This window comes from Rosa chinensis, chromosome 6 (assembly GCF_002994745.2).
Source record: "Rosa chinensis cultivar Old Blush chromosome 6, RchiOBHm-V2, whole genome shotgun sequence".
NCBI classification, from domain to species: Eukaryota; Viridiplantae; Streptophyta; class Magnoliopsida; order Rosales; family Rosaceae; genus Rosa; species Rosa chinensis.
In genome coordinates, this window is record NC_037093.1 from 50,165,123 (window position 1) to 50,177,026 (window position 11,904).

The 11,904-nt window shown below is 41.1% G+C and overlaps 4 protein-coding genes across 4 annotated transcripts; 3 read left to right on the plus strand and 1 right to left on the minus strand.

Moving 5' to 3' along the window:
- Positions 1 to 725, plus strand: LOC112174781 (mitochondrial import receptor subunit TOM9-2). The gene has a single exon (XM_024312592.2). It carries the CDS (start codon positions 84 to 86, stop codon positions 411 to 413), a length of 330 nt encoding a protein of 109 aa, XP_024168360.1. The 5' UTR covers positions 1 to 83; the 3' UTR covers positions 414 to 725.
- A 2,110-nt stretch (positions 726 to 2,835) lies between these two features.
- On the minus strand, positions 2,836 to 5,275 carry LOC112173009 (plasmodesmata-located protein 2). The gene is made up of 2 exons (XM_024310552.2): positions 4,243 to 5,275; positions 2,836 to 3,810 (listed from the first exon to the last, which is right to left on the minus strand). The coding sequence occupies exons 1-2, from the start codon at positions 5,000 to 5,002 to the stop codon at positions 3,659 to 3,661; spliced, it is 912 nt and encodes a 303-aa protein (XP_024166320.1). The 5' UTR covers positions 5,003 to 5,275; the 3' UTR covers positions 2,836 to 3,658.
- A 1,054-nt stretch (positions 5,276 to 6,329) lies between these two features.
- Positions 6,330 to 6,977, plus strand: LOC112171504 (E2F transcription factor-like E2FE). Its single transcript, XM_024308680.1, has one exon. The coding sequence runs from the start codon at positions 6,330 to 6,332 to the stop codon at positions 6,975 to 6,977; it is 648 nt and encodes a 215-aa protein (XP_024164448.1).
- Positions 6,978 to 9,810: 2,833 nt separating this feature from the next.
- On the plus strand, positions 9,811 to 11,904 carry LOC112171505 (probable pre-mRNA-splicing factor ATP-dependent RNA helicase DEAH2). The gene has a single exon (XM_024308681.1). The coding sequence runs from the start codon at positions 9,811 to 9,813 to the stop codon at positions 11,902 to 11,904; it is 2,094 nt and encodes a 697-aa protein (XP_024164449.1).

Below are 11,904 nucleotides of genomic sequence, written 5' to 3' on the forward strand. Positions count from 1 at the left end.
AAAGCCGCAGAGAGAGAGAGAGAGCAACAACCACACACACTGAGACACACACACACGAAGAGCTCTTCTTCTCTCTCTCTGTGATGGCAAGCCCAGCTCGCAAAGGCGGAGTCTCCCTCCCGGAGAGGCGGAACCCTAAGAAGGACGACGGCGGCGACGGCGTCATCGCCAGGATCTCCCAGTCCCAAATCCTCGCTCGCGGCAAGCAAGTCACCTCCGACGCCGGCTACGTCGCCAAGAAGCTGCTGAAGAGCACCGGCAAGGCCGCCTGGATCTTCGGCACCACCTTCCTCATCCTCGTCGTCCCTCTCATCATCGAGATGGACCGCGAGCAGCAGCTCACCGAGCTCGAGTTGCAGCAGGCCAACATCCTCGGCACCTCCGCCGGCGGCTCCGCTCCTCCGGCCAAGTGAAATCGGACCGGGTCGGGCCGGGTCCGAGCAATCCGGTACCTTACCGTTTCATTTTCTGTATCGCTAGGGTTTGAAATTGGTATACCTGTTGGGGATTTTGTATGATGCTTTGCTTAATTTGCTAGTTTTAGTGATGAGATTCGGTGCTTGATCGCAATAATCTTTACTTAAGCAGTAGTTTTAGGGTTTTATCAGCGCCGGCCGATGGGTTTGTATTAGTCATATGTGGGATGTAATCAGTTTTGGAGCTGAATTTTCTTTTGAGTTTTATCTAGGGTTCAATAATGATAGTGTTATTTGGAAATGGATTTACATGTGCTGCTTGTTTTGCTTGATTTTTGAAAAGTTTCTATGTGCAGTGCATTGGGCTGTAGCTGAGTTAGGTTAGTTTCTCATGTTGGCATAGGATTTTGTTCAAAGTGTGTTGTTTGGTAGGGATTATGCAGAAGAAAGGCTGTTTTTGTGTTTGATCAGGGTTGAATCGTAGATATCTGGGTGAGTTGGGGCTTCTAATTTTATGGCAGTATAGTGGCAGAACTGAAGAACTTGTAGTTGAGATATGTACAAGAAGAAAGGTTGTTAGTTAGCATTATCATATATTTTTTTTTTCTTTTTCTCCTTTTCCCCCTAGGGAGATCTATGGAGTTAGAGTCCCTTAGTCCCTTGCTGCAAAGAGAGGCTTTCAGTGCCATGAGACTCTAAGAATATCAGGATATGTGGTGAGGCCAGGCCATTTAGTGGTACAATATAGATAAGTGAACCCTCTTTAGGGATCCAAGACCCTTGTTACATTGGTTGTCAGCTATACCCGTGCCAGATTTAAGAGTTTATATAGGATTGTTTAGAGATACAAACCTAGATGTTGTGGATACCTTTCCTGCTTCAAACTTTAGGTGATAAGGAATTTGGCAAATGCTTTTAATTAGTAGATGATGAGACCCAACAAACTTGGAAGATCACTCAGAATCCTCTCTGCACAACTGATTGAACTATAACCATTTTCACTTTTGAGAACTTTGTAGTGTTGCGCATTTTATTTTGTGGCATTGTGACTAAATTCAGTGTGCAGTGATTAATCATCAACTCTATTAGAATGTTCATTTCAGTGCACGAACTTTTGCAGCTTGTTGTTCCTTTATATCTGGTTGTTGGCCACTCGGTTTGGAAAACAGGATAGGTTGTTTGAATGTGATGTACGTAAAAACAGTGACTTTTGTAGGTACTGCCTTCACACATGTAAAGATTGAGTGTTGAAAAGTCCCTTTGGTCTCTGTGATATGCATTATCTCCCTCGTTCTAATCCATTGAGTGGTGATATGCTGGTTAAGCATTCTTCTTGTAATTGGGCTTGATTTTGCCAGTGCCGGTCAGATTTGGTGAGTTATGAGTTGAGAAATGGTGGGTTTGAAATATGTAGGATTACCCGAACTCCATAGACATTGATGCAAAGCAAGCTAGCTGTCCACTTTTTCCAGATTAGGACTTCTTAGACCTAAACTATGCAAAGCAAGCCCCTTTAAAGATTCTTTTGAATTTGTTTTTTGTTGCCTTGTTCACATTTGGTTTTGCTTATGAGGGATCTAGTTTTATTTGATGTTTCCTTTTCCTTACTGATAAAACTAAGCTTATTACTCATTCAAGATTTACATGTCGTTATTTGTTTTACATATAACTTTAGCAGATAGAGTTTACCCATGTTTGGTATCTGCTATATTATGTACTCTTTCACTCTAAAGGCTCACAGAGAACCACTTTGGACAACGAAAGGAATATCTTCTGTGGGGGCAACAAAGTTCCCCATCCGACAATGTTCAGAATCCTATGCACCTATGAGATGCAAGGAATTTCCCCCAAAATTAAGTGGAAGAAACATTCCTAGTAGACCTAGGAAGAAAAAAGTCGTCTAAATATAATCTTACATATTTCAGTCACTTTCCCAGTTATACCTTTCGCATTAAGAGGAGAAAAAAAAAAAAACACTGATAATTTCATACCCTAGAAAGCCTTTCGAGATTCAATTAATTGCCTCTGAAGTGTACTAATACTAATGAGGAAGAAACCGCGAAGGCCTAATTCCGCATGGTGGACAACAAGGCACATACAAGGATCAACAAGACCGATTTGTAATTTATAATTGTTGTATTGTGGTTTGGTTTGATTGTGGCTATTAACGAGTATAATTGTGATTTTTATTACTTTTTTATTTTGATAATTATGATCTTATTTTTTTATTTTGATAAATTATGATTAAAGTGTGCTCTCGATATTTTTCACTTACAAGGCGTGGTAAAACAGAATGGTTTCCAACGCCAAATTGATGAACAAAGTTAGAACACAACTGAGGGATTAAAGCTTGCTAGTTGAAACAAAAGAAAAAGAAAAAGGTAATTACTTCACTTACAAGGCGAGGTAAAACACATTTGGTTTCCAACGCCAGTACATGAACAAAGTTAAAACACAGCTAGAAGGATTAAAGGTAGCTAGTTTTTAGATGCAGCTAGGAGAGGTCACCTGGATCCTTGCTAGTGATAAAACCAACAGCACTTTCGGTGGTCTTGTCTGACCAGTCCATAAAAATTAAGCTTAACAAAATATGGAATAGGAGGGTGCCACACTGCCACTTAATGAATGAATTGATCCTCACTTTTCCTTCTAAGAAAAATAGGTTGATGCCTAATAAAGCGCTAGTTGAAAACAAAGAAAAAGGGATTGTAGCACTTAAATTTCCTTTCTTTTTTTCTTGGACAATTGTCACTTAAATTTTCTAAGAACAAATAAAATACCAACACACCTGGGTTGTTCTTTCAATCACCAAGGAGGGGTCCAATCCCAAATAATGCAAATGTGTTCTAATAAAGTGGGGTTAGCTATGTTTTCTTTGCAAATCCTAATTTACGGCTTAATAGCCAAGGTACCCAAATACAAGATGAAGAAACAAGCTCCTTTTCCAACTTTTTTTTTTTTTTTTCACAATCATTGAAGCAAAGCAACTGAACATTCATGCAAAAAGGAGAATGAAATCAAAAGCTAAAGGTATGTCAGCAGGGGAAAGAAAACAATTTGAAAATCCATAAGATCCTTATCTGCCAAACATGATTCAATAAACAAATTCCACAGAAAGTTAGTGTTTGCTGATCCCTAAACTCAAAACCCATTTCAAGCCCTTGATAACCTTCACTGAACCCTCAAGCTTTTCCCCTATAATATACTAAACAAAAATCATATCTTCATTGACAGCAACCAAATCAGTAGTAGTCTCCATGTTTGGCACCACGCTTCTTCTTTAACAGAGACTTGATAAACATCAAGCATACAAATACAAACCCCACAGCTGCTACACCTCCCACAACAATGGCCACTGTCTTCTGTGTTGTGTGATGGTTAGACCCTACAGTCCCTACACCATTTAAACACATCACAAGCATTAATAATATTTGACTTGGTGTGGAAAGAAAACAGCAAACTAGAAGATGTAGAGGACTAGAGGGAAACAAAGAAACCCATCTTTTCCATCCCCATACACATCCTTATCACCCTTCACCATACCAATGGAAAACCAATAAACAAAACAAAGAGTGACTCCCATTTACTATTTTACTAGTTAATCACAAGATTAATTAAGAAATCCTGCTGATCCACTATCTCATGTAATCACCTGAATTTTTTGTTCTTTAGTAGTCCCCAAAACCCCAACTTGAAATTGAATATTCATGATAATATTATCAGTTATATGAAACCAAATATAAACCTCTAGACAATGACCCAAACAGAATAATACCAACCCTTTTTACTAAAAACAGAGATGAGACTGTTTGCTCTATGAGTTTACCTGATGAGGAAGTTAAGGTTGGGACGCCATTAGCATAGTAGCTGTAGCTGATATAGCACTTGTGCAGATAAATCTGCCCAGAAACTGAATCACCACACTCGGAATCGGCTTGTTCAGTAGCAGTTTTGACACAATCCCCACAATCACTGTTGCTCAAATCACCCTCACACTGGCCCAAAACATAAACCGACTCATAGCTCCCAGTATAGAACAACACACTACCATTCTTGATCCCACCTTCCAATTTGTCAAAAGCAGAGTCCCTTTTCTGTTCAAACTCAGCAGACCCACTAGACCGACTCGACCCGCAAATCTTGTACAGCAGCTGTGTCCCTGAAACCTGCTTAAACCCAGAAAGTTCATAGCGCAAGTAGCACCCACTGAGCTGGACTCTACCTGCTATGGCTTTTCCACAGTATTTTTGGGCTAAAGATGGAAGCTTTGTGACACAGGTGGCGCAATCAGCTGTGGAGAGGTCTCCTCTGCACTGATAGAGACCCATGATTGCATTTGTGGAGTCACCAGAGGTGGTGGTGAAGAAGGTCTTTTGCTGCTGGGCTGAGGATACTAGAGAGTTGAATAGAGATTTGAGGTTTTGGGTGTAAATCCCATTTGAGTCTTGGAATTTTTGATTAGCACAACCCTTGTAGACCAAGGCTGTGTAATCCTCAGCTGTGATTACAGAGGGGAAGGAGGCAAGGATTGTGAAGAAAAGCAGAGCAGAGCAAAAGAAAAGGCCTTGTTTTGTGGGGAAATCCATTTGGGAATTGAAGTGTTGTTTTTTTCTTTTTCTGAGAGGCAAAAGAGTGGAACAGAGCAGCGGAAAAGGAAAGGGTTTTGTAGGGGGAGGAAATGCACAAAGTGTGTGTGACTTATTAGGATGCACGGTGTTCAAAGCATTAAATGGGTGCAAAGATTAACAAAGTTAGATTGCTGACATAGAAGGAGTTTGTTGGTTTTACTTTTACTCTCCCTTACAGTAACAACTGTGGTTGTGAATTTGTGATTTGTTTTACCACTAACTCCGTGGTTTTAGGAGAAGTTTCTGGAGATGGGTTTTTGCAAGATCGTATCTGGGGCACAAGAATTTAAAGAACAGGGAATATTATTTGATTTGATTCTGCTGTAATCTGTGAACGGTGAACCTGGACTTGGGAGTACACTGAGATCGTTGACCAGCACCGTTTCTCTCATTCAACTCATTGGATATATTTGTTGACCACAATTGCATTTGTATTTTGACACTTTGACTGCAATTTTATAAGCATCTACATAAATGGGCTGACACATGCCCACTGCATGGACAGAGTAACTGAAAGAAAACAGTTGACCGAAAAGAAAAACAGTGTGGGTGTTGGGTTACTTTCTCACCAAGCAAAACTCAGACGAGAAATTGGTACCAAACGACCAATTGACCCCCTTCTGAAGTAAAACAAAGAAAAAATACCAACGTTGGGGCTTTACTGGTTTGGTTGAAAATAAGGGGAAAAATAAGGACATGATCGAGATGGGTTTTGCTGTGAAACGAGTGAGAGTTCATTGTTTAGATGTTGAAGAAAATTCTTGCTTTCATTTAACATGAATGTCTCGTTTTTGTACTCTAATTGACCAAAAGAATTTCCGAAGAATTCATGTTAGGTGACTTAGGTCTTTGAAATAAAAAATTTACTACGTCTTTAAATTGTGGTATGCATCATTTTTTTTAGTTGGAACTCATATTATATATCAAGATGAGAAAAATTCAGTCATCATCTCCAAACTTTACTGCCAATGCCAATTTGATACCCGAACTCTCAAAAGTATCAATGTGATACCCAAAGACGTATTTTGATATCAACGTGATACTTCCGTCAAAAATCTCTAACGGCGCCGTCTGTTTGCTGACGTGGCAAGCATCTGGGTCTCATGTGATATTTTTATCAAGGGTAAAATTGTCTTTCTCTACTAATTATTTAAAAATAAATAAAAAAACAGATCGAGCTCTGTCTCTCTCTTTCTCCCTTTCCCAATCTGATCCTCTCTCCTTTCTATCACAATTGATTATTTTTTGGGAATGGATTTGTGAATTTGTGTGCTCTCTCTAAACTATGGCCACTTCCTCCTACCTGGAAACCCCCAAGACGTCAAGAAAGTCCAAGAACATGTACACGTGGAAGGGTTTTGGCGTGGTCCCTAACGCCCTAAAGGTGCTTAGAGAAGAAGGCCTGGATTTGACTCCGATCCCGGTGGCCTGCAATAACAACAACAATAATCCCCTGGATGAGACCAAGAGGGAAAAGTCTCTGGCGCAGAATTTCGTGAAGCTGTTCGTGTGTACCGGATCGAAATCGGAATCGATTTCTCTTGATGAAGCTGCGAAATTACTGCCTGGAGTAGGGGATGCACAGAATGTATCGGTGATGAGGACGAAGGTGAGGAGGATCTATGACATTGCGAATGTGTTGTCGTCAGTGAAATTGATTGAGAAGACTCATACGGCGGATACAGGGAAGTCGGCGTACAGGTGGTTGGGGCTGAATGAGAGAAGAGATGGTTTGAATTTGAATTTGGAGCCGAATTTGGAGCAGGCTAAGAAGAGGAGCTTTGGGACAGATTTGACGAATGCGAGTAGTAAGAGGAGCAAGGTTGTAGAGAAGAGAGTTCAAGATCAGGGTGAGGTTGAGAACTGCAATTCGGATGGCTGTGGGGCGAAGGAGATTCGAAGAGCTACCAGTTTCGTCCTTTCACTCCGGTAGCGGTTCCAAGAGCTAGGAAGGGTGTTGACATCAACAAGGTTTGCTGGGAGAGTCTTGGGGCTTATTATTGGCCTCAGTATCAGAACCAAGTGATAAAGGAGCTGTTTTCACATTATAGGGAAGCGTGGATGTTGTGGAACTCTCAAGTTGCTGAGAAGAATCCAATTCAGAGTTCTTGATGCTTCAAGGTACATTTCTTCAATTCGATTCTTAGAGACGACGCCGAGGCTTCTATTTTGGCAAGGAATCAGTGACAGAGAGTTTTGAGTTTCGTATTTCTGGTGGTGCTAGGAATGGAAAAGAGCTCTGCTTGTAAGTGTGTTTAAATGTTTCAGTTTTGTTTTAGGTGGTAGTTGAATAGCGATAGTGGATCCAGTAGGTGTGTTATTTTGATGATCAGTGAAGATGTACTGGGTTATGGCGGAGAAGAAGACATGGGCGTCTGTCGGGTGCCCATAGCAGTTTTCTGGGTGCGGAAAGATTTTTTTTTTTTAGCAGGAATTAGAGAGGATGATGGCAGCATTAGTGATGGTTTGGGCAGAGGAGAATGAGAGGAGAGAGAGAGAGAAGAAGAAGAAGACTGAGTTGAAGAAGAAGCAGAAGCTATTTTTCTTTGATTTCTTGGGCAGGGGAGAAGGAGCGGAGCTTACGGCGGTTTGGCTATAACAAAATCCCAGAAGAACAAGAAGAAAAAAAGAAGGAAAAGAAATGAAAAAAAAAATGAATTAACAAAAACGAGAGAGGGTAAATTGGTCATTTCACTTTTTTTAGGGGCCCACATGCTTGCCACGTTAGCAAACAGATGGCGCCGTTAGAGATTTTTGACGGAAGTATCACGTTGATATCAGAATACGTCTTTGGGTATCACATTGATACTTTTGAGAGTTCGGGTATCAAATTGAATTTGGCAGCATAGTTTGGGGACGTGGGCTGAAATTTTCTCTATCAAGATATTCTCTTGATGTGGATTATAATCTGGAGTATAGGCACTATGTCCCCCCCTCAAAAATAAAAGACAATTCTTAGGTTCACCTCGGGGTGAATGATCATATTCACCCTTTATTGTGATTAATGCGTTTTAACTTTATAATTTTCTAATCCAATCATTCATGTTGCATAGCATCATACAAAGATTAGCTTTGTAAAAAATCAATCAAATTGAAGACCTTTTAGTTATTCATTTCTGTGAAATACATGGACGGTTCATCATATAATAGTAAGTGTTGTTAGAACCATCCATTTGTTTGATTCAATTAGATAATCAAATGATTTCTGATTCAATTGATTTTTAACAGAGATGATCTTTAAAGATTAATCTAAGATATGGACCGTTGGATGATAAATTTATTAAGTAAAAGTATGTTAATTGACAATAGAGGTGAATATGCTCGTTTACCCAAGGGCTGAACCTAAGGATTGTCCCTCAAATCAATATAACTTTAGAAGAATGCGCCTCACACGCGTATCCAAATCTCACCTTCAAACGTACTTCCTTCCTCGTCCGGCAGCCTTCCGAGTCGGCACGAGCCTCTGGCCTCATCACAGTGCTACGGGTGTGGCCGGGCGGGGCCTCTTCACCTTTTTTAGTGCCATGGGTCCTTGATGGACAACAATTGGTTCTTCGGGAATAAACCAAGTTGAAGTGGAGGTGGCCGTGAGGGTAACAACGCCAATTTTCTCTTGTCTGAGATGGTTGGGATTTGCGGAGAGTCCAAACAGAGGGCTAGAGGATGGTGGAAGGGGCTGGGAGTCTTTGGATGGGCACAAGATCTCTGATTTCTTCTCCGTGCGCCCTTGGATCTGTGTGCAGATCGGGGTAAGGCACTTTGGTGGAAGAGATTTGATGGTGACAAATTGGAGGTCTCTTATGGCCGGCCTAGATCTAAGCTTGACCTGTTGGTGGGGCAGTTGACATTGGACAGTGGCAGGTGTGACAGCGATGGTGTGGTAGCGGTAGGAACTCAGGCGAAGAGGTGGTGTTGGGCTCCTTACAAAAATCTTCTTGGACTTGGGCTTGGAAGTGATTGGGCCTGGGCTTGGGCCCTTGACCCATATTATTTGGTTTTATCATTTATTTATTGTTGTTTACTTTTAATTAAACGTGACTTTATACCGATAATAAGTCATCCAATTTTTTGGTACAGCGACGTGAGTTTTGTCTCGCTTGCACTCTCAGTGTGCATTGTTTGGCCTAGCGAGGCGGCAAGCTATTTGCTTGATCAAATGGATATATGCAACCTCCTAGTGGCAGGATGAAATTAGCTGAAAATTTCATCAATTTAGCTGAAAATTTGCAGAGATGATCTATACAATAGTACCTAAAAACTGAACGGTCAAGATGTGGATGTGCGACCGAAAAGTGACCAAAAACTCGAACTTCACATGTTAATTTCAAAGCGGAGCTCCGCTCTGGATATGATATGTATATATATATATATATATATATATATATATATATACATACATACACACACACGCACACGCACACGCACACGCACACGCACACACCAAATCAATTACAATTCAAGTGCTTTTGGTTGTTAAATGACACTTTGGAAAATAAGAAAAAGAAAGTGTTAAATATTCTCTAAAAAAAAAAAAGGTTTTGGGTCTCACAAACACTTTCCAAATCCATATCAAATTCCCATGTGCATTGAAGAAATAAATTCTCATTCCTACAGGGTTTAGGAATCGATTTCCCCTCAAGAGAAGCATTGATTCCTATATATAATTTGAAATAATTTATTAAATTCCCATCGACTGTTGAGTAAGACAATATCATCACCCTTTCAGAGGGCATTAAATTAACTAGCAGCTAGGTTTTTTTTTATTGATGGCTAGTTCTATTGTACGTACCAAAAGGAAGAGGAAGCTGTGCTTATTCGACCATTCGGTCTCATCCGACTCCAAGAGGAGCAAACCAAATGGTGGTGGAGGAGCAACCTCAACGAACCTCGATACTAGTATTGATCTCATCAACAACAGGTGGACTGGAAGGCCTTACTCAGAAAGGTACTATGAGATCCTTGAGAAGAGGAGAACTTTGCCTGTCTGGAAATATAAAGAGAAGTTCTTGCAGGAACTCAAGGGCACCCAATGTTTAGTTTTAGTTGGTGAAACCGGCAGTGGTAAAACTACTCAGATTCCTCAATTTGTTTTGGAAGCTGTTGCCGAGAATGTATATCCAGAACTAACACGCAGCAAGAGGAAGATGATGATCGCGTGTACTCAGCCCCGTCGAGTGGCTGCAATGTCAGTGTCCCGCCGTGTTGCTGAGGAGATGGATGTGGTCATCGGAGAAGAGGTTGGTTACAGCATCCGTTTCGAGGAGTGCACCAGCGGGAAGACAATGTTGAAGTACTTAACTGATGGTATGCTTTTAAGAGAAGCAATGGCAGATCCACTTTTTGAGAGATATAATGTCATAATTCTTGACGAAGCTCATGAAAGAACTTTGGCCACTGATCTTCTGTTTGGGATTCTCAAGGAAGTGTTGAAAGTTAGAGCTGACCTGAAGCTGGTTGTGATGAGTGCTACTCTTGAGGCCAAGAAGTTTCGAGATTATTTTAATGGTGCACCCCTCATAGAAGTTCCTGGCAGGCTTTATCCTGTGGAGATTATGTACACTCAGCAACCCGAAAGGGATTACGTAGAGGCAGCAATACGAACTGTTGCACAGATTCTTACTTGTGAGGCTCCTGGAGATGTGCTTGTTTTCCTAACTGGAGGGGAGGAAATAGAAGATGCATGCCTCAAAATTAATAGAGAAATTAATAAAATCAATTACCAGTGTGAAATTGGTCCTGTGAAAGTGATGCCATTGTATTCAACTCTCCCCTCTGATATGCAACAGAAAGTGTTTGATCAAATTCCTGAGAGGAAAATTGTGGTGTCAACAAACATTGCAGAAACTTCTCTTACCATAGATGGAGTTGTTTATGTTGTTGACCCCGGATTTTCCAAACAGAAAGTTTATAACCCACGAGCGCATGTTGAGTCCTTGTTGGTGTCTCCAATTTCTAAGGCAAGTGCACGTCAGAGGTCAGGGCGTGCCGGAAGAACTCAGCCGGGAAAATGCTTTAGACTATACACTCAGAAAAGTTTCCACAACGATCTTGAGCAAGAGACATATCCAGAGATATTGAGATCAAACCTTGCAAATACAGTACTTACCATGAAAAAACTAGGAGTAGAGGATTTGAGTCATTATGATTTCATGGATCCTCCTGCTCCTGAGACAATGATGGATGCACTAGAGGTTTTGTATTTTTTGGGAGCCCTTGATGAAGATGGTAACTTGACCATGGTGGGGGAGATTATGAGTGAATTCCCACTAGACCCTCAGATGTCAAAGATGCTCATTGTCAGCCCTCAATACAACTGCTCCAATGAGATTTTGTCAATTTCTGCGATGCTTTCCGTGCCCACCCCATTTATCCGGCCTAGGGATGAGGTTCAAGAAGCCGACGAAGCCAAAGCTGAGTTTGCCCACATTGACGGAGATCACCTCACTTTGCTCAATGTGTATCATGCTTACAAGCAACACAATGAGGACCCATCCTGGTGCTATGACAACTATCTCAGTCATAAGGCATTGAAGGCTGCAGACAATGTTAGGCAGCAGCTGATGCGCATTATGGCTCGTCTTAACCTCAAGCTATGTAGTACTGACTTAAGCAGCCCTGACTACTACATCAACATAAGAAAGGCTCTGCTGGCTGGATATTTCAGGCAGGTAGCTCATCTACAACGCAGCGGACAGTACCTGACTAGAAAAGAGAAACAAGTAGTACATTTGCATCCCTCAAATTCTCTGGATCACAAACCAGAGTTTGTGATCTACAACGAGTATGTCTTGACAAGCAGGAGTTTTATCCGAACGGTGACCCAGATAAGTGGTGAATGGCTAGTCGAATACAACATCTGA

Excerpts from the sequence above, each read along its gene's own strand:
- LOC112171505 (XM_024308681.1), top strand. The coding sequence starts at position 9,811 with ATGGCTAGTTCTATTGTACGTACCAAAAGGAAGAGGAAGCTGTGCTTA.
- LOC112174781 (XM_024312592.2), top strand. The coding sequence starts at position 84 with ATGGCAAGCCCAGCTCGCAAAGGCGGAGTCTCCCTCCCGGAGAGGCGG.
- LOC112173009 (XM_024310552.2), bottom strand. The coding sequence starts at position 5,002 with ATGGATTTCCCCACAAAACAAGGCCTTTTCTTTTGCTCTGCTCTGCTT. Across the intron at positions 3,811-4,242 it reads AACCTTAACTTCCTCATCAG|GGACTGTAGGGTCTAACCAT; the intron begins GTAAACTCATAG and ends TAAATGGTGTAG.
- LOC112171504 (XM_024308680.1), top strand. The coding sequence starts at position 6,330 with ATGGCCACTTCCTCCTACCTGGAAACCCCCAAGACGTCAAGAAAGTCC.